The sequence below is a fragment of the Neoarius graeffei genome, chromosome 5 (genome assembly GCF_027579695.1).
Source record: "Neoarius graeffei isolate fNeoGra1 chromosome 5, fNeoGra1.pri, whole genome shotgun sequence".
Taxonomy (NCBI): domain Eukaryota; kingdom Metazoa; phylum Chordata; class Actinopteri; order Siluriformes; family Ariidae; genus Neoarius; species Neoarius graeffei.
This window is the reverse complement of record NC_083573.1, coordinates 85,719,585-85,746,481: the sequence shown is the minus strand read 5'-3', so window position 1 is coordinate 85,746,481 and position 26,897 is coordinate 85,719,585. Positions and strand designations below refer to the sequence as shown.

The 26,897-nt window shown below is 42.7% G+C and overlaps 1 protein-coding gene across 1 annotated transcript in view; it reads left to right on the top strand.

The window, feature by feature from the left end:
• LOC132886149 (uncharacterized protein C18orf63-like) overlaps positions 1–2,289 on the top strand; it is a 215,411-nt gene extending 213,122 nt beyond the window's left edge. Inside the window, 1 exon segment of the mRNA XM_060920717.1 lies at positions 2,167–2,289. Coding sequence (XP_060776700.1) covers positions 2,167–2,289 — 123 coding nt within the window.
• The last annotated feature ends 24,608 nt before the right edge of the window (positions 2,290–26,897 follow it).

Sequence of the window (26,897 nt, the reverse complement as noted above, 5' to 3'; positions counted from 1 at the left end):
TTAAACACAATCCCTTCATTTCAGGGGCTCAAAAGTAATTGGACAAATTAAATAATTGTAAATAAAATGTTCATTTCTAATACTTGGTTGAAAACCCTTTGTTGGCAATGACTGCCTGAAGTCTTGAACTCATGGACATCACCAGACGCTGCGTTTCCTCCTTTTTAATGCTCTGCCAGGCCTTTACTGCAGCGGTTTTCAGTTGCTGTTTGTTTGTGGGCCTTTCTGTCTGAAGTTTAGCCTTTAACAAGTGAAATGCATGCTCAATTGGGTTGAGATCAGGTGACTGACTTGGCCATTCAAGAATATTCCACTTCTTTGCTTTAATAAACTCCTGGGTTGCTTTGGCTTTATGTTTTGGGTCATTGTCCATCTGTATTATGAAACGCCGACCAATCAGTTTGGCTGCATTTGGCTGGATTTGAGCACACAGTACGTCTCTGAATACCTCAGAATTCATCCGGCTGCTTCTGTCCTGTGTCACATCAATAAACACTAGTGACCCAGTGCCACTGGCAGCCATGCATGCCCAAGCCATCACACTGCCTCCGCCGTGTTTTACAGATGATGTGGTATGCTTTGGATCATGAGCTGTACCACACCTTCACCGTACTTTTTTCTTTCCATCATTCTGGTAGAGGTTGATCTTGGTTTCATCTGTCCAAAGAATGTTCTTCCAGAACTGTGCTGGCTTTTTTAGATGTTTTTTAGCAAAGTCCAATCTAGCCTTTTTATTCTTGAGGCTTATGAGTGGCTTGCACCGTGCAGTGAACCCTCTGTATTTACTTTCATGCAATCTTCTCTTTATGGTAGATTTGGATATTGATACGCCTACCTCCTGGAGAGTGTTGTTCACTTGGTTGGCTATTGTGAAGGGGTTTCTCTTCACCATGGAAATTATTCTGCGATCATCCACCACTGTTGTCTTCTGTGGGCGTCCAGGTCTTTTTGCATTGATGAGTTCGCCAGCGCTTTCTTTCTTTCTCAGGATGTACCAAACTGTAGATTTTGCCACTCCTAATATTGTAGCAATTTCTCGGATGGGTTTTTTCTGTTTTCGCAGCTTAAGGATGGCTTGTTTCACCTGCATGGAGAGCTCCTTTGACCGCATGTTTTCTTCACAGCAAAATCTTCCAAATGCAAGCACCACACCTCAAATCAACTCCAGGCCTTTTATCTGCTTAATTGAGAATGACATAATGAAGGAATTGCCCACACCTGCCCATGAAATAGTCTTTGAGTCAATTGTCTAATTACTTTTGGTCCCTTTAAAAACAGGGTGGCACATGTTAAGGAGCTGAAACTCCTAAACCCTTCATCCAATTTTAATGTGGATACCCTCAAATGAAAGCTGAAAGTCTGGACTTTATGTCCATGTCCATTATATAACTATAACTTGAATATGTTTCAGTAAACAGGTAAAAAAACAAAATTTGTGTCAGTGTCCAAATATATATGGACCTAACTGTATTGAAAGAGGTAACAGGAACTAATTGCTTCAAGGATTTTCCGCAACATTAAATGTAACTAAAAAGTATAATGTGTCATTGATTATTGATCCAGCCAGCCATTATCCATAACCGCTTATCCTGTGCGGGGTCGCAGGTGAGCCGGAGCCTATCCCAGCTGACTATGGGCGAGAGGTGGGGTACACCCTGGACAAGGTTGTCGCATGACTGACACATAGAGACACACAACCATTCACATTCACACCTCCAGTCAATTTAGAGCCACCAATTTGCCTAACCTGCATGTCTTTGGACTGTGGGGGAAACCGGAGCACCCGGAGGAAACCCACACAGACACGGGGAGAACATGCAAACTCCACACAGAAAGACCCCCGTCAACCACTGGGCTTGAACCCAGAACCTTCTTGCTGTGAGGCGACAGTGCGAACCACTACACCACCATGCCGCCATTGATCATTTAATTACAAATTGTAATAGTTAACAAATTGCTGTGGTATAAGAAGAATAAAATACTTCAGAAAATGTGTTATGGGAAAATAATCAACTTCAGAGTGTCATAATAACTCCATATCAGCCAACCTGTTGTTGATTGTTTTCCGATAACAGCATGACCTGAGGTGGTTTATTCATTACATGATTAAGTGACCGAGAGATCAGTGTGAAAGTCGGTGTTACAGACAGATTCATTTTCTCTCAGCTGGCAAAGATCAACGCAGTGACTCTGCAGGCCTGGCTAAAAGGTCGAGGGATCACTGTGCGCTCAAAGGACAAGAAGGAGGACCTGATGTCAAAGGTCATCCAGTGCCTGAGTGAACCATGAGGCAGGGAGTCGGCATCCAGACAGCTCCTGCAGGTTTCGAGTTGCTCTCTCAGGTAATCCACACCGGAGACGAAGTCCAGCCTGGACTCACACTGAGGAAAGTTTAACATTTGATGGATTGTGCTTTAGCTGTTTTTCGTCTGCTCGGCCCAGTTCAGATTGTTACCTTCGCAACTAGATCTTCTAGATTAGTGGTCTCATTTAAGAAAGTATAAATGTAGATTTCTCTCTCATGCCTGTTTGAACTTGTTCATTTTGGTTACTCTGTTGTACAGTTGTACAGTTAAATATAAATCAAGGCCATCAGTTTTGGCCAGATTGATATTATACTGTATTGTGATGTGAAAAATCTGAATACAAATCTGTTTCTTGTTCTTTACTGTTTTCGTCATTGGTTTCTTCTATTTTGGTTTTGTGATCATCTTTAAATATATTCAGTACTCCTAACGAAATCTTATGAAGCTTTGTACCATCACTAGGATCCAGCAAAAAGTTTGATGTCCAAAAGCACACAGAGAATTTCCGATGACCGCGGGTGCTGTGTGTTTCCACGCCTCCAAAGGGTTTTCTGCAAGCGTCACAGAAAGCTCGGATGGCCCAGTAGAGGAGTGTGACTGAAATGGAAATTGGCACAAAATTATCTCCTCAGTGAATCGAGTTCCTGCACAGGTTTAGCAGTGACAGGTCATTTTTTGAAGTACTTGTCATAGCGTTGTGTAAAGTATTAAATTAAAGAGTGTGAAGCTCTGAACTGGAAATTTGTTTAATTTTATAAATATGTCTAAAAAAAACCCAACAACCCAAAGTTATGAACATTTGAAAATCCGGCGTTTTATACATTTTCAATTTCTGTCCGTTGCCCCGGTCACAAACCAGCAATCATTTTCCATTGGCTTAATTTTCCATTCATGAGAAAAAAAAACTCAATCAGAAATTAACAGACCAAAAGGCCAAAAATAAAGAGATTTATAATTTTGAGTATCAAGGTAAGAATTACAGATAAAGGCTTCTTCTTGTAGATCATAATTATGCACCTCGAAGGCTTAAAAATAATACACCAGTGAAGTTGGTCCATCCTTTGTGTTTAACCCTTTGATGCAAAACATATGCACACCCCTTCTAATGCACAACATGGGTCAAAAATGACCCACATTCATTTTCCAGGTTATTTCATGCTGACTGAGTTTTTCTTTGCTCTATCTTTTGAAATCAATTTATTTTATGATTGAATATTCCAAGTATTCTTTAAATATCTTGTTTTTAATTACCACAAATCATTCATTTAATTTTTTCTTTCCTACTTTATGAACAAAAATACTTTTTATATTACTACACATGGGTCATCCAAGTGTGATTTAAAATTAAATGTCTTGATACTATAATAATAATTTGTTTCAAGTAATTTAGCAGTGAATGGGGCCAGTTATTTATTTATTAACTATGTAGTTAGCTAAGCCAACTACAATAAAATTCGCTAACTAAAGTAGAATATGTCAACAGCTCGGTAGCTAATAGTAATTACTTGTAACTTTCTGACAAGTAATCTACTCACTCTCAAGGTAACCTAAACATCATCAATTTTTTCTAAGGTAATGTTAGAACAATTGAAAAACATTACTTGCATGTATTAGATGGGCAAAGGGCGCTGTGCTGAGCTGTGAAATGTCTGACACAAGCACAATTCACAGTTCCCACCAAACGCTGGAGTAAATGCATGCGGGTCGGTTCTGACCCATGTGTGTAAACTTGATGTAGAATTACAAAAGCTGTGCTTGTTCATAACTTAAGAAAGGAAAAATAAAAATGATGATTTGTGCGAAACAAAAACAAGATATTTACTGCATATTTGGAAAAGTAAATGACAAAATGAATTTATTTCAAAAGTAGATCATAGAAACACTCAGCCATACATGAAATAACCTGGAAAATGAATGCAGGTCGTTTTTGACCCATGTTGTGCATTAGAAGGGTAGTGATACAAAAAGGGTTTTTATTCAAAAAGTAAGAAAGGAAAAAATAAAATAAGGATGTATGATGATCAAAAACAAGTTAATTGAGGAGGAATACCTTGAATACTGAATGATGGAATTAATTTATTGCAAAGATATAGAAGATAAAAACTCAGCCGGGTCACTTTTGACTCATGTTTTGCATCAAAGGGTTAAACATAAAAGCCAGAATTGAATGGGTATTGTAAGATTGTGTGTGTTCTCGTGCATAGCTGTCCTGAGCTTTATGACCCTTTCACACCCTGGTAAACGTGCATAATCGCGAGAACAGACTCTTTTGTTTTCTCTGTACCTTCTAGTTTCGCTGAAACCACCTTCCTGGTTCCTCCTGTTCTAGGGGGTGTATGGTCTGCTCTTTCATGTATAACAAAAACGACTCCTTATCTGGCGAGTTTCACCTTGTCTTGTCACGCAAGCTTCTGAATGTATATAAACCCTGCTTTTTCTATGTATCACTGAGCAGTGCTTGAATAAACCAGATTGATTTAACTCGTGTGGTTCGTTTTAGCCCTGCTCCAGAGCGCTCTTATGTCGACGCATCTGAACTAGGACAGACGCAGGTTCTAACAATTTGGTGACCTCGACGTGATACTCTCAATCAGGTAAGACATGTTTAATTGACTACCTGGTTGGCAGTAGTTTCGATTTTGTTTTCCCTGGTTCGAGTCCAGGAAGAGCGCGCTATACAAATTTACGACACATTTCCGTCTGTTCCTCTTCAGATCCGTCTGTTGTCATTGTACGATGGGAAGCTCGTTCCCTAAGCCTGCGCCAGGGGAAACCCCGGCCGAATGGATGACTAGGTGCGGTTTCGCTTATTATGTTTCTCCTTGGCTCGATAATTTGGCAGGTTGGACCGAGGCCAACCCTCAAATTCCTTCATATCCTCGCCAAGGTACTTTCGATCCTGGTTATCTTGCATCGGCCTATCGCATGATTTATGAGGGATTAGGGGACCCCGGCTGGGATCGCCCGTATATGCGGGATGGATATGCCAAATGGTATGATATGAAGAAGATTTGGGATAATTTTAAACAGGCTTATACTCCCCGTTCAGTCCTGAAATCCATCCCGAAGCCTCGGGCTGCACCCGTCACCAAGGAAACGGAGGAGGCGGCGCTAGGAAAATCCAAATCTCATTCTGCTCCTCCAGCCTCGTTAGACAGTAAACCTCCACCTTATAGTAAGACCGGAAAAGCTACTGGTAAATCGTCGTCATCTGTAAAAAACGATTCCTAAAATTTATCCGTCCCTGGCTGCTGTGTCTGCGTGCCCCCCCCCCCACGGTTGACAGAGGGCAGCGTCCCGGAGGGATAAAGGGTGCGCCTGCATCAGCCAAGAACGGCAAAGACGAAGAAAGTAGTGACGATACCGATGATGACACCGATGACGATGATGATTGGGATAATCCCGACGATGTGGGACCAGACGCCGGCTCGCGTCCTTATCCGCCACAAAACGCTGCTTGTGTATGGGTTGCAAAGCGCAGTGGTATTGATATAACTCCCCCGTCCCCGTCGGCTCTTAAGGACATCATCTCGCTTCTTCCGTCACCCGATAAGCCCTTGCTTTTTGTTGATCAGTTAATTAATGTTTCTCGTAATTGTCAGCTTACGGGAGCTGATTACCGGTTTATTCTGCAAAATAAATTAGGAGGCGCATATGATGAGACAGCCCTGTTAGAAAACGTTCAGGTTCTCGCCCCCGTCAATGATCAAGCTGAAAATATTAAGGAAGAGTATGAAGGGGATGACGGTCGCCCGCGTCGGCGCACCGTGACTACCTTCTTTTGGAAGGACACGCCGAACGCACTGCAGCAGCTTCGTGAGCAGTTGACGCGATACCTGCTCGCCTTAAAACAAGCAAATAGAGACCTGTCACAGGTCACTAACTGCAAACAGGAGCGTTCTGAGCTGACGTCGGCTTTCTGGAAGCGCTTTGGGGAAGTTTGGCAACACTTGGGAGGTCTTGAACTTGATTTGGCAAACCCGAACCCAATGTTCTTGTCCACCTTTCTGTCTAATTGTCGCCCCGAAATACAGAGCGTATTAAAACATCACTGGAGTGACCGGAATAATCTGGTCCTCCGTCAGGCCGGGGAGCGGGTGCGCACGTTGGAGAGCGATGGTCTCCTAGACTGTAAGATGAATAAAGCATGTTTATCTGTTGTGCCGGGCGGACGGGTGGATGGACGACAGGAGAGGGGTCGCCGAATGGGGCCGCGCGGCGGGGGAGGGAGGAGAAATGGAAAGTGCCACTATTGTGGAAAAGAGGGACATTGGATAAGAGAGTGCCATGCGAGACAGCGTGATGAACGGGAACGTGAAAAGCCTGTCATTCACGCTGCCCCGAGCCCTTCTGGGCAGAGGGATTTTTCCCGCCCATAGGGCTGCCCTCAGAGCGATGAAACCCCGACCGTTGTTATGTTAAATCTTTCATTCAGCTCCCCCCTTAACGAAGATCTCCCTACCATTGTGTTATGCCTAGCAGGGACTGAGTATTCTTTCTTACTTGACACTGGGGCCACGATGTCTTCGGTGGGGAGGGAATATGCGGGTCCTTTATCTACACGGTCTGTAAGCTCTGTGGGAATAGAAGGGGTTCCTTTCCATTCCAGTTGCACGCCCCCCCTTTCTGTTACTTGTGCCCTTGATCCTCTACTAACGTTTTCTCACTCTTTTGTTTGCATGCCTGAATGCCCTTTCAATCTGCTAGGACGGGACCTCATGAGCCTTTTGGGGCTTTCTATTTCCTTCAGTGGTTCGCACATGCGTGTGGATATACCTGACGACGCTCCATCGGATGCCCAAGCTCTCACTTCCCTTTCCCTTCCTCATAATCTTCTTAATGCTGCTTGTGCCGCTACCTACCTCACACCCTCTCTTTCTGACCTTCCAGATTCTCTTTGGGCGAAACATAAGGACGAGGTGGGCTTTGTTAAGTGTACCCCTTACGAGGCGGTCATTAAACATTCCTCGCCTGTGTATGTGAAACAGTACCCCCTTTCCCCCGCTAAACTATCTGGCATTGATGATGTTCTGTGTTCTCTCCTAGAGCAAGGTGTGGTTGTTCCCTGTGTTAGCCCTTATAACACTCCAGTGAACCCGGTGCAGAAGCCCAACGGCACGTGGCGTTTCACCCAGGACTTGCGTAAGATTAATGAGTTAATTATCCCAGTCGCCCCATTAGTTCCAGACGTTCCCTCTCTTATGGCCTCGATTCCGTGTGAACATGCTTTTTTCTCTGTAATTGATCTCTGTTCTGCCTTTTTCAGCGTCCCTGTGGGCCACGACACGCAGCCCCTGTTCGCTTTTACGCATAGGGGTAAGCAGTACACCTGGACCAGGTTACCTCAAGGGTATGTTGATTCTCCTGCGGTTTTTACAGCCGTAGTGAGGGACGCCTTGGCCGATTTGTGCCTCCCCTCGGGCTCCTCCGTGCTCCAGTATGCGGATGATCTTCTGGTAACGGCGGAGGATAAGGACATTTGCGCTACAGCTACACTCGCTCTCCTCTCTCTTCTGGCGCAAGAAGGTTTCAAGGTCTCACGAACTAAGCTTCAGTTCTGCCTCCCCACTGTTCGATATCTGGGTCACGATCTCTCCCAGGGCTCCCGCAGGCTCAGCCCCGAGCGTGTGCAGGTCATCCTAGACACTCAGGTGCCTGCCACCAAACACGCCCTCATGGCTTTTCTGGGACTTATCAATTACTGCCGCCAGTGGATTCCTGACTGTTCCACCTATGACAAGTGTCTGCGCTCTGCAATTCTGCACTCGGACCCTTTGACTCAGCCCTTGGTATGGTCTGACGAGATGTTGTCGGCCTTCAGGGCCTTGAAACAGGCTTTATGCTCGGCTCCTGCTCTCGGACTTCCGAATTACCGTTTGCCGTTTCATTTATATGTGTGCAACCAGCAGGGAACTGCGTCTGGGGTTTTGGCGCAGGAGCACGGGGGGGGTATGCGGCCTTGTGCGTTCCTCTCTAAAACTCTCGATTCTGTGGCTCAGGGTCTCCCTGCTTGCCTCAGGGCGGTGGCTGCATGTGCTGTCATGGTCACGGACGCTGAACGGCTGGTTTTGTCTCACCCGCTCGTTCTCCACACCTCACATGATGTAGTGCACGTTTTAAAGAACCTCAGTACCCAGCATTTATCTGCGCAGCGTCGCTCTGGATACGAGTCTATTCTTTTGGCCACCGAAAACCTTACTGTTAAGCCCTCCTCCTCCTTTGATTCTCTCGCGCACGCGCTTCAGCGCCTCCTCAATTCACAGGATGATTTTCTTCCTTCTGAAACACACGACTGCATTTCTAGCATTCTTTTTGAGACAAGTATCCGCCCCGACTTACGCTCCACCCCGTTACTTTCAGGTGATTCGCTGTTTGTGGACGGCTCGTGCTCACGCCCCTCTGACGGCGTCTTTGTGTGTGGTTATTCTGTGTGCCGCCTTCCTGATGAAACTGTTGAAGCTTTTTCTCTTCCTTTCTCCTCGGCTCAGGCTGCCGAACTATACGCTCTAACCCGTGCATGTGTTATCGCCCAGGACACAGACGTCACTATCTACACTGATTCACGTTACGCTTTCGGCGTTGCTCACGACTTTGGTCGGATTTGGGCTTCGCGTGGGTTCACCACTGCAGACGGTAAGCCCATTTCTCATTCTTCGCTTGTTACTGATCTTATTACAGCGTGTCTTCTCCCGCGCTCTTTAGCCATTGTTAAGACTCGTGCTCATTGTATTGGGGACTCTTTTGAGATCAGGGGAAACTCTCTCGCCGATCGCATTGCCAAAGCCGCGGCTGCCTCCGGTGTTTTTCCGCCTTCGCTTACTCTCTCCCTGGTCTCATCCAGCCGTATGATTAGTGCCGTTCTTCCAGACATTGACTTGATCTCCCTCCAGGCCTCCGCTTCGGCCTCAGACAACCATTTCTGGGACTCATGCGGCGCGCAGCCGTCTGACGGCGTTCGGATCGATGCTCAGGGCCGCCTTTGTTTGCCTAGACATTGTACTCCATTTCTCGTCCGCGAGTTTCATGGTCCCACTCACCGCGGCCGAAGAGGGGTAGTGGAGGATCTATCCAAAACATTTTGTATTGACAAAATACACACTGATGTACATCACATTCTGGACAGGTGTTTAACGTGCGCACAGAATAATCCATCTAAACCAGGCGCGGTACATCAGCACATTCCTTTACCAGACACGCCGTTCCAAGAATGGCAGATTGACTTCACTCACATGCCAAAGCAGGGCCCCTTTAAGTATCTTTTGGTCATGGTCGACAAATTTTCACGATGGGTGGAGGCTTTCCCCTGTGGGAAAGAAGACGCTCGCACGGCGGTAAACAAATTGACGCAAGAAATCATTCCGCGTTATGGTCTCCCGGTAGGGATAGACTCTGACAAAGGTACGCCGTTCACCTCTAAGGTGACCCAAGAACTATGTAAGGACCTAAAAATCCATTGGCGTTTCCACATCCCGTACCATCCGCAGTCCTCCGGCATTGTGGAGCGCGCAAACAGAACAATCAAGGGTAAGCTGCGTAAAGCCATGCAAGAAGCTGGTACTAAAAATTGGGTACAAGTTTTGCCTTTAGTTCTCGCTGACATGCGAATGACCGCTCAAGTGGCCCTCGACAACCTGTCTCCGTATGAGCTCGTGATGGGCCGGCCTTTTCCTACACCCTGGCGCAGAGGTATGCAGGCTATAGGAACGAGTGATCTTGATGTACATCTCAGTGAGTACGCCGTGGGTCTCATGCGGGTACTTGATGAATACTGGACGAGACTAAATTCCAAAAAGCCTCCCATTCCTGAGGCACCCACTCACCCCTTTGAGGTAGGGGATAAAGTGTTGGTAAAGAAATTCGCTAAATTAGGCACTCCTCTAGAGGAACCACCCTACAGTGAACCCACGGATGTGCTCGCTGTAACTCGAACGGCTGTACTAACTGACCTTTTTCCACAGTGGATCCACGCCAGCCGAATCAAGAAGGCTCCAATAGTAAATTGAATCTATGATGATGATGTCTAACAGGTTTTTGTGTTACAGAAGGTTGTTGTGACAATAGCTGACGGCCTTTTCAGGGATCCCCTTTCCAGCATCCGGAGTGATCCGGTTTCGGCTGATCTACAAAGAGGGGATGGTCGGTGCGTCCCGCAGACTTCTGAACTGAGGAATCTGGAAGACACGTGAGCCTGGGCTACCTTCAACTATCTACATCCTGTGGACACAGAAAGAACAAAGTCAGTGACCAGTATGACTTTCCTTCTGGTATTGGTCTTAGCGCTTGGAGCAGGGAATCCCGCTCAAGCCAGCCACGAGGACAACGTTTTTTGGCGATTTGCCAATTGGACTGCTAAACAACATACTAATCAGTCTTGTTATGTCTGTCAATACGTTAGAGTCTAAACTGTAGTTATACTCTGTAAACAAAGTATAAAAGAGGGGATTGTAAGATTGTGTGTGTTCTCGTGCATAGCTGTCCTGAGCTTTATGACCCTTTCACACCCTGGTAAACGTGCATAATCGCGAGAACAGACTCTTTTGTTTTCTCTGTACCTTCTAGTTTCGCTGAAACCACCTTCCTGGTTCCTCCTGTTCTAGGGGGTGTATGGTCTGCTCTTTCATGTATAACAAAAACGACTCCTTATCTGGCGAGTTTCACCTTGTCTTGTCACGCAAGCTTCTGAATGTATATAAACCCTGCTTTTTCTATGTATCACTGAGCAGTGCTTGAATAAACCAGATTGATTTAACTCGTGTGGTTCGTTTTAGCCCTGCTCCAGAGCGCTCTTATGTCGACGCATCTGAACTAGGACAGACGCAGGTTCTAACAGGTATATTCACTTTAAATTGTGGACACCAAGCATAACGAATGACCAGAGGTGGACAAAGTACCCAACTTCATTACTTAAGTCAAAGTACAGATCCCACTGGTCAAATGTTACTCCGATACAAGTGAAAGTTGTCCAGTCAATTTTTTACTTAGAAGTACTTGCTTTTAAAAATACTTAAATATTAAAAGTACATTTTTTGTCAACGCATTGTTGTATTATTACCACAACGCTTACAAAACCTAATGCCGTTACCAAAGACAGAAATGTGAATTCACAAAATGAATGCATGCTGTGCCATCATGGTGGTTTAATGTTAAGCTAGCTAGTCAGTGAAGCTCTATCTGACATGCTAGCAAACTCTTTTCAAACTTGAAATCATGTTGGGTAGCTAACGCTACTAGAAAAGAAATATTTCTACATTCAGTTTATTTGGCAGGATTATGCTAAAACATATTTCTGAAAGGACTTCAGATAAGTTGTTATTCATGTTAGCATAACTCTGTTTTTACATGCTAACTAACAGTGTTCAAGTTAATTAGCTTTGTGTAAACGTTAGCTGTGGACAAGGCGATGGCACCTTGGCAGCCAAATCCATAGAAAGTCATTTGACTAACCAGACTGCATAGCTATTGCAACGTTATCGCTAGCTCTAAAAGCACAGAAAGCTTTGTTGGAAGCTTTCTCTTGGAATAAAACGTTTATATACCTCAATATGCTTCCGCAGGTCGGATGGCGAGTTTTTGTAGGCCGTGATGTGGTTCGTTTTCAGCAAACAAAGCAAACATTTAAAACGAAACGAATCGTTAATCCTTTCAGAAAACTGAAACATCGGATCATGAGCCATGAGTGCGTGCGTTCCCCAGAAGAACCACCTCCTTCCATTCTGCCATCAACTGATCGTGTTAAATAATGCTGCTGAGAAATCACTGAACTTGATTTTATCCAGTCTATGGACGTGACGTGACCCTAGTGATTACTGATAGGCTGTCTCAGTGTCACCTGCGAAAAAAACAATCACATTTTAGAAAAGAAAAAAAAACATCCACTTTCAAAGCTGCTTCATAGTAACGAGTAACGAGGACCTTGATAGAAATGTAGTGGAGTGAAAAGTACAATATTTGCCTTTCAAATGTAGTGAAGTCATAAGTTTCCAAAAAAAATAATAAGTAAAGTACAGATACTCAAAAAGTGTACTTAAGTACAGCACTCAAGTAAATGTACTTCGTTACTGTCCACCTCTGCTAATGACAGCGGTGCTTGAATGCGTTGTGTATAAGAGGGTCAACCTTTTGTTAATTCTCTTCAAAACAGGATCACTGATATTTATACACCTTCTCATTTTTTCTCCAGGAAAAAAATCTTCAGAAAATCATCGAATTTTAGGAAGGATACAAAATTTTCCTCAGTGATACGATCTTTCGCAGACACTAGACAGCAAAGTGTTCAACCGATTTTATTGGAAAAATCAAGTCAACATGAAACCAACAGTGAGTGAGCTGGAAGCAACAACAAAACACACAGACCAGTGACGAACATCACTAAAAATCCCAAGATGGCGGCGCCCATGAGTTTGGTGTATTGCATTACACAATGTTAAACGCTTAAAGTAAAAACTCATCACAATGCCATACAAAACTAACAATATATAAGATAGCCTTTTATTATCCTACAAGGGGAAATTTACATTGTTAGAGCAGCAAAATATATAAAGAGAAAAAGATAAGGCAGTGAAGGAGTAGTGCAAAAGTACTAAGTATACAAAAAATTATATATATACAGTGGTATGCAAAAGTTTGGGCACCCCTGGACAAAATTGCTGTTACTGTGAACAGTTAAGCAAGTTGAAGATGAAATGATCTCCAAAATGCATAAAGTTAAAGATGACTCATTCCCTTAATATTTTAAGCAAAACCAATTTTTCATTTTCACCTTTTACATTTTCAAAATGGCAAAAAAGGAAAAGGGCCCGAAGCAAAAGTTTGGGCACCCTGCATGGTTAGTACCTAGTAACACCCCCTTTGGCAAGCATCACAGCTTGTAAGCACTTTTTGTAGCCAGCTAATAATCTTTCAGTTCTTACCTGGGGGATTTTCACACATTCGTCCTTGCAAAAGGCTTCCAGTTCTACAAGTTTCTTGGGCTGTCTTGCATGCACTGCTCTTCTGAGATCTATCCACAGATTTTCAATGATGTTTAGGTCAGGGGACTGTGAGGGCCAGGGCAAAACCTTCAGCTTGTGCCTCTTGAGGTATTCCATTGTAGATTTTGAGGTGTTTTGGATCACCGTCTTATTGTAGGACCCGTCCTCTTTTTAACTTCAACTTTTTTACAGACGGTGTGATGTTTGCTTCCAGAATTTGCTGGTATTTATTCGAATCCATGCTTCCCTCGGCCAACGAAATGTGCCCTGTGCCACTGGCTGCAACACAACCCCAAAGCATGATTGATCCACACCCATGCTTCAGAGTTGGAGAGGTGCTCTTTTCCTGGAATTTGGCACCCTTTTTTCTCCAAACATACCTTTGCACATTGTGGCCAAAAAGGTCTATTTTGATTTCATCAGTCCACAGGACTTGTTTACAGAATGCATCAGGCTTGCTTAGATGTTCATTTGCAAACTTCAGACGCTGAATTTTGTGGCTAGGATGCAGGAAAGGTTTTCTTCTGATGACTCTCCCATGAAGGTCATATTTGTTCAGGTGTCGCTGCATAGTAGAACAGTGCACCACCACTCCAGGGTCTGCTAAATCTTTCTGAAGGTCTTTTGCAGTCAAACAGGGTTTTATTTGCCTTTCTAGCAATCCAACGAGCAGTTCTTTCAGAAAGTTTTCTTCATCTTCCAGACCTCACCTTGATCTCCACTGTTTCTGTTAACTGCCATTTCTTAATAACATTACGATCTGAGGAAACAGCTACCTGAAAACACTCTGCTACGTTCTCGTAGCCTTCTCCTGCTTTGAGAGCATCAATTATTTTATTATTCAGAATGCGAGGGAGTTGCTTAGAGGAGCCCATGGCTGTTGATTTTAGGGACAAGTTTGAGGAGTCAGAGAATTTATACAGCTTTGAAATCTGCATCATCTGACCTTTCCTAACGAAGAATTTGAACAAGCCACAGCTCAATAAGCTAATTAAGGTCTGGAACCTTGGTAAAAGTTACCTCAGAACTCAAATGTATTGGGGTGCCCAAACTTTCACATGGTGTTCCTTTTCTTTTTTCACTCTCCAATTGTACAAAACAAAAATAATATATAAATCCTGCAGAAAACGCTGAAAAGAAATGTCTCGTCTTTACCTTTATGCCTTTTGGTGATCAGTTCATCTTCTGCTCACTTAACCATTCACAGTAACAGACATTTTCAGCAAGGGTGCCCAAACTTTTGCATGCCACTCTGTGTGTGTGTGTGTGTGTATATATATATGGCAGCACGGTGGTGTAGTGGTTAGCGCTGTCGCCTCACAGCAAGGAGGTCCTGGGTTCGAGCCCCGTGGCCGGCGAGGGCCTTTCTGTGTGGAGTTTGCATGTTCTCCCCGTGTCCGCGTGGGTTTCCTCCGGGTGCTCCGGTTTCCCCCCACAGTCCAAAGACATGCAGGTTAGGTTAATTGGTGACTCTAAATTGACCGTAGGTGTGAATGTGAGTGTGAATGGTTGTCTGTGTCTATGGCCATGTTTACATTAGACCGTATCAGCGGATCATCAGATTAACGTTTTTAAAACGATTAGTGTGCACACAGCAACACCAATACACGATTTGCGTGCACACAGCAACGCCAATACACGGATACGCTCGGCTCCGCAGGCATCCTGCGCTCCAAATCACTCCGCCCTGAACAGCGAGTGCCCTCTGGAGGGTGCGCACTCCGGCCCTGCGCAGCTCACACAGCGTGCGAGTGAAGTGCACAAGCCACGATTCGGGACTGAGCCGCTGTGTGTGTGATCCCAGTGCATATCACTTACTACTTGCAAGTGGAAGGATGGCAAGCCTAAAGACAATCATAACTACACAATGGGCAGTATTTGCATCAGTATTTGCAGTATTTTCATACTTTTATACTCTTTAATGAAAGGTGATACAAGGCGGAAATCCGCGCTGTTTTTCAGCAGTCGCGTCACATGACCAACGCCAGCGAATCAGGAAGGTGGATGTCACAGTGACGTTGTCCAATGAGACGCCAGCTAGAGCTCAGCACAGTGTATCCGCGTATTCTGAATGTTTACACAGCACCGGAGCTGACACGATCTGGATTGAATACGTGGACGCTGGCGGATTCCCGTTTCCCGGCATTTCCAGGCGGTTTAATGTAAACGGACAGTGCATCCGCGAAGAAAACGAGACAGATACGGTCTAATGTAAACGTAGCCTGAGTGTCAGCCCTGTGATGACCTGGCGACTTGTCCAGGGTGTACCCCACCTTTCGCCCGTAGTCAGCTGGGATAGGCTCCAGCTTGCCTGCGACCCTGTAGAACAGGATAAAGCGGCTACAGATAATGAGATGAATGAGATGAGGAAGGTAGGGCTGCTTGGGGTGCATATGGCTTCTACCTAAATTTGCAGAATTGCAATTAATAATGAAGATATGTTGTAATTAAGCCCTAACGAGCAGTTTCTACACAAATCGCTTCTTCTCCCTCAATTCTTCACCGATTTTGATTCTTTCTGGCATGAAGATAAGGGTACCTAGGGTGCATATAACTTCTACTCAGATTTGCTTACTAAGGATTATTAATGAAGTTATGGACTAATTAAGCCTTAATGAGCACTTCAATAAAAATCGCTTCTTCTCGGTCAATTCCTCGCCGTTTTGGATTCTTTCTGGCAAATAGGTCGGTATTCCTAGGGTGGATATAGCCTCTGTACAGTATATAGCTTGTATATAGTGTATATAGCTTGCAACATTTATTGCGCAAGGTGGCCCACTTTAGATTGTTCCTTCTAGACTAGACGGGGCTGGAGTGAGCTACACCGTCATTAGTTTTTTACTTTTAATTTTCTACAGTATATCAAAGATTTTTAAATTTTGAACGTTTATCCTGTATTGAGAATCATTTCATATACTCTATCGTAACACTTTCTTTGTGACACTGAGGTCAGGTTATTTTTAATGTTTGAGAACATACAAGGACATCTGTGTGGTTTAAGGTCACCTGGATTTCATGGTTCCGAAATCTTTTTGCTACATCAGTTGTTTCACTTATTTTGTTCATCAGTTAATGAAACTGCTGTACAAATTATACTTGAGTGACCCTCAGGACTTCCTGTTTAACACAGGGCAAAATGTTTTCATTATTTCATTCTTTGAGCAGCTCGAGGCTGGCGTGTGGGTTCATCTGTTTACAGTTTCAGATTGATGGCTCTTCAGGAACATGGTTTGAACAGTCTGTGCCACAGGGCACATTCCTCTGTCTCATACATGCAGGATCATGCTCCACATTTCCTGCTCAGACCTCAGGGTAATTATTTACCTGAGTGGTGACCTGCCGTTCATGGCATAAAACCTTCACACTGATTTCTGGATAATTGCTGTGTTTAGTGTGGAATCGTTATTATTGATGAGTTAAAGAGTGATGAGGTGACGTTGGAGAGATGAATGGAGTTTGTTGCTGTCCTGACAAAACCTTCTGCTAATAAGACAAAAACTAGCTATTAAAAGGGGGGTCTGAAAATATAAGAATGTTTCCGAGATGGAGAGAAAATTTCTGAATGAAATATATATCCATATATATCTGCTGCACTGCTTTTGGTCATGGACAATTTAGAGTAGCCAATTAGCCTAACTGCATGTCTTTGGGGGAAACTGGAGCACCCAGAGAAAACCCATGCAGGCCCTGCCAGCCACTGGGCTCAAACCCAGAACCTTCTTGCTGTGAGGCGACAGCGCTAACCACACACACACACACACACAGGTTTGAAAGTTTGTGAACCCTTTAGAATTTTCTTTATTTCTGCATAAATATGACCTAAAACATCATCCGATTTTCACACAAGTCCTAAGAGTAGGTAAAGAGAACCCAGTTAAACAAATGAAACAAAAATATTATATTTGATCATTTATTTATTGAGGAAAATGATCCAATATTACAAAACTGTGAGTGGCAAAAGTATGTGAACCTTTGCTGTCAGCATCTGGTGTGACCCCCTTGTGCAGCAATAACTGCAACTAAACGTTTCCGGTAACTGTTGATCAGTCCTGCACACCGGCTTGGAGGAATTTTAGCCTGTTCCTCCGTACAGAACAGCTTCAACTCTGGGATGTTGGTGGGTTTCCTCACATGAACTGCTCGCTTCAGGTCCTTCCACAACATTTCGATTGGATTAAGGTCAGGACTTTGACTTGGCCATTCCAAAACATTAACTTTATTCTTCTTTAGCCATTCTTTGGTAGAACGATTTGTGTGCTTAGGGTCGTTGTCTTGCTGCATGACCCACCTTCTCTTGAGATTCAGTTCATGGACAGATGTCCTGACATTTTCCTTTAGAATTCGCTGGTATAATTCAGAATTCATTGTTCCACCAATGATGGCAAGCCATCCTGGCCCAGTTGCAGCAAAACAGACCCAAACCATGATACTACCACCACCATGTTTCACAGATGGGATAAGGTTCTTATGCTGGAATGCAGTGTTTTCCTTTCTCCAAACATAACGCCTCTCATTTAAACCAAAAAGTTCAATTTTGGTCTCATCCATCCACAAAACATTTTTCCAATAGTCTTCTGGCTTGTCCACACGATCTTTAGCAAACTGCAGACGAGCAGCAATGTTCTTTTTGGAGAGCGGTGGCTTTCTCCTTGCAACCCTGCCATGCACACCATTGTTGTTCAGTGTTCTCCTGATAGTGGACTCATGAACATTAACATTAGCCAATGTGAGAGAGGCCTTCAGTTGCTTAGAAGTTACCCTGGGGTCCTTTGTAACCTCGCCAACTATTACACACCTTGCTCTTGGAGTGATCTTTGTTGGTCGACCACTCCTGGGGAGGGTAACAGTGGTCTTGAATTTGCTCCATTTGTACACAATCTGTCTGACTGTGGATTGGTGGAGTCCAAACTCTTTAGAGATGGTTTTGTAACCTTTTCAAGCCTGATGAGCATCAACAACGCTTTTTCTGAGGTCCTCAGAAATCTCCTTTGTTCATGCCATGATACACTTCCACAAACATGTGTTGTGAAGATCAGACTTTGATAGACCCCTGTTCTTTAAATAAAACAGGGTGCCCACTCACACCTGATTGTCATCTCATTGATTGAAAACACCTGACTCTAATTTCACCTTCAAATTAACTGCTAATCCTAGACGTTCACATGCTTTTGCCACTCACAGATATGTAATACTGGATCATTTTCCTCAATAAATAAATGACCAAGTATAATATTTTTGTCTCATTTGTTTAACTGGGTTCTCTTTATCTACTTTTAGGACTTGTGTGAAAATCTGATGATGTTTTAGGTCATATTTATGTCGAAATATAGAAAATTCTAAAGGGTTCACAAACTTTCAAGCACCACTGTGTGTGTATGTGTATAATGTATGTATATATGTGTGTGTGTGTATATATATATATATATATATATATATATATATATATATATATATATATAGTGGTGCTTGAAAGTTTGTGAACCCTTAAGAATTTTCTATATTTCTGCATAAATATGACCTAAAACAATCAGATTTTCACACAAATCCTAAAAGTAGATAAAGAGAACCCAGTTAAACAAATGAGACAAAAATATTATACTTGGTCATTTATTTATTGAGGAAAATGATCCAATATTACATATCTGTGAGTGGCAAAAGTATGTGAACCTCTAGGATTAGCAGTTAATTTGAAGGTGAATTTAGAGTCAGGTGTTTTCAATCAATGGGATGACAATCAGGTGTGAGTGGGCACCCTGTTTTATTTCAAGAACAGGGATCTATCAAAGTCTGATCTTCACAACACATGTTTGTGGAAGTGTATCATGGCACGAACAAAGGAGATTTCTGAGGACCTCAGAAAAAGCGTTGTTGATGCTCATCAGGCTGGAAAAGGTTACAAAACCATCTCTAAAGAGTTTGGACTCCACCAATCCACAGTCAGACAGATTATGTACAAATGGAGGAAATTCAAGACCATTGTTACCCTCCCCAGGAGTGGTCGACCAAGAAGGATCACTCCAAGAGCAAGACGTGTAATAGTCGGCAAGGTCACGAAAGACCCCAGGGTAACTTCTAAGCAACTGAAGGCCTCTCTCACATTGGCTAATGTTAATGTTCCTGAGTCCACCATCAGGAGAACACTGAACAACAATGGTGTGCATGGCAGGGTTGGAAGGAGAAAGCCACTGCTCTCCAAAAAGAACATTGCTGCTCATCTGCAGTTTGCTAAAGATCACGTAGACAAGCCAGAAGGCTATTGGAAAAATATTTTGTGAACGGATGAGACCAAAATAGAACTTTTTGGTTTAAATGAGAAGCGTTATATTTGGAGAAAGGAAAACACTGCATTCCAGCATAAGAACCTTATCCCATCTGTGAAACATGGTGATGGTAGTATCATGGTTTGGGCCTGTTTTGCTGCATCTGGGCCAGGACGGCTTGCCATCATTGATGGAACAATGAATTCTGAATTATACCAGCAAATTCTAACGGAAAATGCCAGGACATCTGTCCATGAACTGAATCTCAAGAGAAGGTTGGTCATGCAGCAAGACAACGACCCTAAGCACACAAGTCATTCTACCAAAGAATGGTTAAAGAAGAATAAAGTTAATGTTTTGGAATGGCCAAGTCAAAGTCCTGACCTTAATCCAATCGAAATGTTGTGGAAGGACCTGAAGCGAACAGTTCATGTGAGGAAACCCACCAACGTCCCAGAGTTGAAGCTGTTCTGTACAGAGGAATGGGCTAAAATTCCTCCAAGCCGGTGTGCAGGACTGATCAACAGTTACCGGAAACGTTTAGTTGCAGTTATTGCTGCACAAGGGGGTCACACCAGATACTGAAAGCAAAGTTTCACATACTTTTGCCACTCACAGATATGTAATATTGGATCATTTTCCTCAATAAATAAATGAACAAGTATAATATTTTTGTCTCATTTGTTTAACTGGGTTCTCTTTATCTACTTTTAGGACTTGTACGAAAATCTGATGATGTTTTAGGTCATATTTATGCAGAAATATAGAAAATTCTAAAGGGTTCACAAACTTTCAAGCACCACTGTGTGTGTATATATATATATATATATATATATATATATATATATATATATATATAAAAGTGTGTGTGTGTGTGTGTATATATATATATATATATATATATATATATATATATATATATATAAATATACGTGTGTGTGTGGGGGGGAATAAGTATTTGATACACTGCCGATTTTGCAAGTTATCCCACTTACAAGGAATGGAGGTCTGTAATTTTTTATCGTAGGTACACTTCAACTGTGAGAGACATAATCTAAAAAAAATCCAGAAAATCACATTGTATGATTTTTAAATAACTAATTTGCATTTTATTGCATGAAATAAGTATTTGATCACCTACCAACCAGCAAGAATTCTGGCTCTCACAGACCTGTTAGTTTTTCTTTAAGAAGCCCTCCTATTCTCCACTCATTACCTGTATTAATTGCACCTGTTTGAACTCGTTACCTGTATAAAAGACACCTGTCCACACACTCAATCAATCAGACTCCAACCTCTCCACCATGGGCAAGACCAAAGAGCTGTCTAAGGACACCAGGGACAAACTTGCAGACCTGCACAAGGCTGGGATGGGCTACAGGACAATAGACAAGCAGCTTGGTGAGAAGGCAACAACTGTTGGTACAATTATTAGAAAATGGAAGAAACTCATGATGACTGTCAATCTTCCTTGGTCTGGGGCTCCATGCAAGATCTTGCCTCATGGGGTATCAATGATCATGAGAAAGGTGAGGGATCAGCCCAGAACTACACAGGAGGACCTGGTCAATGACCTGAAGAGAGCTGGGACCACGGTCTCAAAGATTACCATTAGTAACACACTACGCCATCGTGGATTAAAATCCTGCAGCGCGCACAAGGTCCCCCTGCTCAAGCCAGCACATGTCCAGGCCCGTCCAAAGTTTGCCAGTGACCATCTGGATGATCCAGGGGAGGCATGGGAGAAGGTCATATGGTCAGATGAAACCAAAATAGAGCTTTTTGGTATAAACTCCACTCGCCATGTTTGGAGGAAGAAGAAAGATGAGTACAACCCCAAGAACACTATCCCAACCATGAAGCATGGGGGTGGAAACATCATACTTTGGGGGTGCTTTTCTGCAAAGGGGACAGGACGACTGCACTGTATTGAGGGGAGGATGGATGGGGCCATGTATCGCGAAATTTTGGGCAACAACCTCCTTCCCTCAGTAAGAACATTGAAGATGGGTTGTGGCTGGGTCTTCCAGCATGACAATGACCCGAAACACACAGCCAGGGCAACTAAGGAGTGACTCCATAAGAAGCATTTTAAGGTCCTGGAGTGGCCTAGCCAGTCTCCACACCTGAACCCAATAGAAAATCTTTGGATGGAGCAGAAACTCCGTGTTGCCCAGCGACAGCCCCGAAACCTGAAAGATCTGGAGAAGATCTGTATGGAGGAGTGGGCCAAAATCCCTGCTGCAGTGTGTGCAAACCTGGTCAAGAACTATAGGAAACGTCTGACCTCTGTAATTGTAAACAAAGGTTTCTGTACCAAATATTAAATTCTGGGTTTTTTTATTGTATCAAATACTTATTTCATGCAATAAAATGCAAATTAATTATTTAAAAATCATATAATGTGATTTTTCTGGATTTTTTTTAGATTCTGTGTCTCACAATTGAAGTGTACCTACGATAAAAATTACAGACCTCTCCATTCTTTGTAAGTGGGAAAACTTGCAAAATCGGCAGTGTATCAAATACTTATTTTCCCCACTGTGTGTATACAACCCCGATTCCAAAAAAGTTGGGACAAAGTACAAATTGTAAATAAAAACGGAATGCAATGATGTGGAAGTTTCAAAATTCCATATTTTATTCAGAATGGAACACAGATGACATATCAAATGTTTAAACTGAGAAACTGTATCATTTAAAGAGAAAAATTAGGTGATTTTAAATTTCATGACAGCACATTTCAAAAAAGTTGGGACAAGGCCATGTTTACCACTGTGAGACATCCCCTTTTCTCTTTACAACAGTCTGTAAACGTCTGGGGACTGAGGAGACAAGTTGCTCAAGTTTAGGGATAGGAATGTTAACCCATTCTTGTCTAATGTAGGATTCTAGTTGCTCAACTGTCTTAGGTCTTTTTTGTCGTATCTTCCGTTTTATGATGCACCAAATGTTTTCTATGGGTGAAAGATCTGGACTGCAGGCTGGCCAGTTCAGTACCCGGACCCTTCTTCTACGCAGCCATGATGCTGTAATTGATGCAGTATGTGGTTTGGCATTGTCATGTTGGAAAATGCAAGGTCTTCCCTGAAAGAGATGTCGTCTGGATGGGCGCATATGTTGCTCTAGAACCTGGATATACCTTTCAGCATTGATGGTGTCTTTCCAGATGTGTAAGCTGCCCATGCCACACGCACTAATGCAGGGGTGTCAAACCTGATCCATAAAGGGCCGTGTGGCTGCAGGTTTTCATTCCAGCCATGCAGCAGCACCCTGATTTGGCTTATTCAATCAACTGACACACCCACCCTTTAATCAAGGGTGGGTGTGGCTGCAAGTATTTGACTGTGTGAAGACAGTTCAGTTGATTGAATGAGCCAAGTCAGGTGTGCTGCTGCATGGCTGGAATGAAAACCTGCAGCCACAAGGCCCTTTATGGATCAGGTTTGACACCCCTGCACTAATGCAACCCCATACCATCAGAGATGCAGGCTTCTGAACTGAGCGCTGATAACAACTTGGGTCGTCCTTCTCCTCTTTAGTCCGAATGACACGGCGTCCCTGATTTCCATAAAGAACTTCAAATTTTGATTCGTCTGACCACAGAACAGTTTTCCACTTTGCCACAGTCCATTTTAAATGAGCCTTGGCCCAGAGAAGACGTCTGCGCTTCTGGATCATGTTTAGATACGGCTTCTTCTTTGAACTATAGAGTTTTAGCTGGCAACGGCAGATGGCACGGTGAATTGTGTTCACAGATAATGTTCTCTGGAAATATTCCTGAGCCCATTTTGTGATTTCCAATACAGAAGCATGCCTGTATGTGATGCAGTGCCGTCTAAGGGCCCGAAGATCACGGGCACCCAGTATGGTTTTCCGGCCTTGACCCTTACGCACAGAGATTCTTCCAGATTCTCTGAATCTTTTGATGATATTATGCACTGTAGATGATGATATGTTCAAACTCTTTGCAATTTTACACTGTCGAACTCCTTTCTGATATTGCTCCACTATTTGTCGGCGCAGAATTAGGGGGATTGGTGATCCTCTTCCCATCTTTACTTCTGAGAGCCGCTGCCACTCCAAGATGCTCTTTTTATACCCAGTCATGTTAATGACCTATTGCCAGTTGACCTAATGAGTTGCAATTTGGTCCTCCAGCTGTTCCTTTTTTGTACCTTTAACTTTTCCAGCCTCTTATTGCCCCTGTCCCAACTTTTTTGAGATGTGTTGCTGTCATGAAATTTCAAATGAGCCAATATTTGGCATGAAATTTCAAAATGTCTCACTTTCGACATTTGATATGTTGTCTATGTTCTATTGTGAATACAATCTCAGTTTTTGAGATTTGTAAATTATTGCATTCCGTTTTTATTTACAACTTGTACTTTGTCCCAACTTTTTTGGAATCGGGGTTGTGTATATATTATATATATAATTAACTCATTAAGTAAAATAATCATCATCATGCACATTTTATTTGTCAAGTGCAGGGTATGCAAGAAATTTAAAAAAAATTTAAAGGATTTTACAAAAAGAACGTTGACTTTCGAAACATAATTGAATATGATGTATAACAAAAAAGTGTTAGACATTTATCCGAATTCAATATCAAGTTTCTTCTTGAACTCGATATTCTAAAACTTTCTTTTATAAAATAAAATAATTGTACATGTAATTTCATTCCCGTTATATTTTCGTCCGAGTCTGCACCTGGGAGCAGTAAGTGCCAGGCATGCTTGCCCTCTGGCTGCATTTTACCCCACTGAGTGATCCTAAAGGTTGTCTGTAGAACACCCATGGTGCTGTGGTGTGGGACAGATTTTTCTGTACTGAGTACATGACCGTGTCCAGCTGCATAGCCGAAGGGACAAAGGTGTCTGAGTGTAATGTTTGTTAATGTGTTCAGCACCAAAGAGGCCAGCTTCAACAAGGAGCAGGTGGCAGCTGGCTCAATTTATCCTGCGCTGTAAGATTTACGGTAGTTAACTCTTTCATTACTAGCTGTAATGATTCACATTGAAAATGAACAGCTCTTCTATCTGATCAACACGTTCAGATAGTGAACGTGTTGATCAGATAGAAGAGCTATCTATCTGATCTGAACGTTCAGTACAGGTTGTTTTGTTCCAGGAGCAAAAATTATACCTTAGTGAAAGTATCTTGAATATTTTGAACAAATTGATTAATTTTTCCTTCTTCTAGGTTTTTTTTTTTTCTGAGTTGAAAGCTTGAAATTGTTTTGTTCTGTTGGTAGATAATTTTTCTTATTTATATCTTAATTATCTGCCAGTTTTAACTGAAATGAGAAATGGTCTAGAAATAGTAACAGGCTGAGTAGAGCGGCGGCTACAGTTATCGACAGGCCGTAATTATCGACACCTTTTCAGATTTACCAATAAAAAACTATTTTACAAATGTGAGTTTCAGTCATAACAGTTATTATTGGTTAATTGATCAACTGGAAGACCCGCCTCACCCTTTGATCTTGTTGTCTGATGACACAGAAGGAATTTTTTTTAGCACGATCAGCAATTTCAGGAAAACCCGGACGTTATCATCACAGGTAAGCATGGTGGAAAGATCATGGACATGTTTTTACTGATCAAATTCACCGATATTTCATGATCTCCTTATCAAAACCTACTTTATTTCTTAAGCCAGTATCTCACTGGGCTGTGACAGCTTGCAACAAATTGCGAACGTCATTCGCGATAGAGTTTCAAAAGTGTCTTGAAACATTGGCGGGGCTTCTCAATTTCCTCGCATGAGTCGCAAAGTGTCGTTCCTTCGTCGCTGAAATTTCGAACATGTTCAAAAATTCGTGCAACAAAATTTCTCTCAAAATAGCCGCAAATGCGTCGCTGGTGTTGCAAAGCCATCGCAAACCCTTCTTAAGTCAGTTTCCGTGAGGCTTCCTCTACTTCCCTGCCTGCTGAGGGAAAGCTGGGCTGCGACAGCCTGCGACTAATTGGAGACACAACAATTGCAGTAAAATACGCGAATATCAATTCAGTGTGATTCCAAGTGAAAATTGTCGCTAATTCGCATATTTTATCGCAATTGTTGTGTCTCCAACTAGTCGCGGGCTGTCGCAGCCCAGTGAGACACTACCCTTACTCTTTCATTTAACAGTTGTTATTTTGTTTCTAAACACGCATTTGAGAAGTCACGTGAGGTGTCAATAAAAGTGATCACTTTCACCGGTGTCCACCATTATTGACGCCCTGTGGAATTAAGGGACATTTACAACTGTTATGGATCGATCTTTGTGTAACATTGTTGAAGTAGATGAAGTACTTTAAAAAAATAAAAGTGCTGTGATTTATCATAATTTTTTTTTCTGATTCATAACAGAATGGAATGTTTGTGTATTCCAAATATTTATGTATATTTGAAATCCGATTGCAATAAATAGAATTAGACCAGAATTAAATTCCTAGCATATAAAAAATTACACGCTTGAAATATGCAGATTTTTCTTTTTTGCAGTTTGTTGTAAATATCTACCATATGTTACAATATCAGTAGACATTTTATATTTTGGTTTGAGGAATGACATGTGACATTTGACCTGGATTTTCATGTGGTTACAATGTAAATTGCCTGTTCACATTTATTGGTAAACTACAAAACTAGAAATTAATACAAACAACAACAAATGATTAACAAAATGTGATCTACGAAAATACTTAAAGTGGAACAAAAAGATTTTCTGACGCAGGTTAAACATTATCAGTTCATTTGTTGAGAAAAATTAGAATTACTTCCTCATTTACGTAAACACCAACATCGATATATTTATCTCTCATCTCATCTGTAGCCGCTTTATCCTGTTCTACAGGGTCGCAGGCAAGCTGGAGCCTATCCCAGCTGACTACGGGCGAAAGGCGGGGTACACCCTGGACAAGTCGCCAGGTCATCACAGGGCTGACACATAGACACAGACAACCATTCACACTCACATTCACACCTACGGTCAATTTAGAGTCACCAGTTAACCTAACCTGCATGTCTTTGGACTGTGGGGGAAACCGGAGCACCCGGAGGAAACCCACGCGGACACGGGGAGAACATGCAAACTCCGCACAGAAAGGCCCTCGCCGGCCACGGGGCTCGAACCCGGACCTTCTTGCTGTGAGGCGACAGCGCTAACCACTACACCACCGTGCCGCCCGATATATTTATATAAAAGATATTTTGTACTAAATATAAGTCTGTGTAAAACAAATTTCCAATAAAAACTATTTTGTTAATACCACATCCTGATTTTTTTTCTCTAAATAATCATCTGGGTGTCGATAATTGTGGAACGGTGTCGGTAACTGCGGACAAAGGTGTCAATAATTGTGGAACAGTGT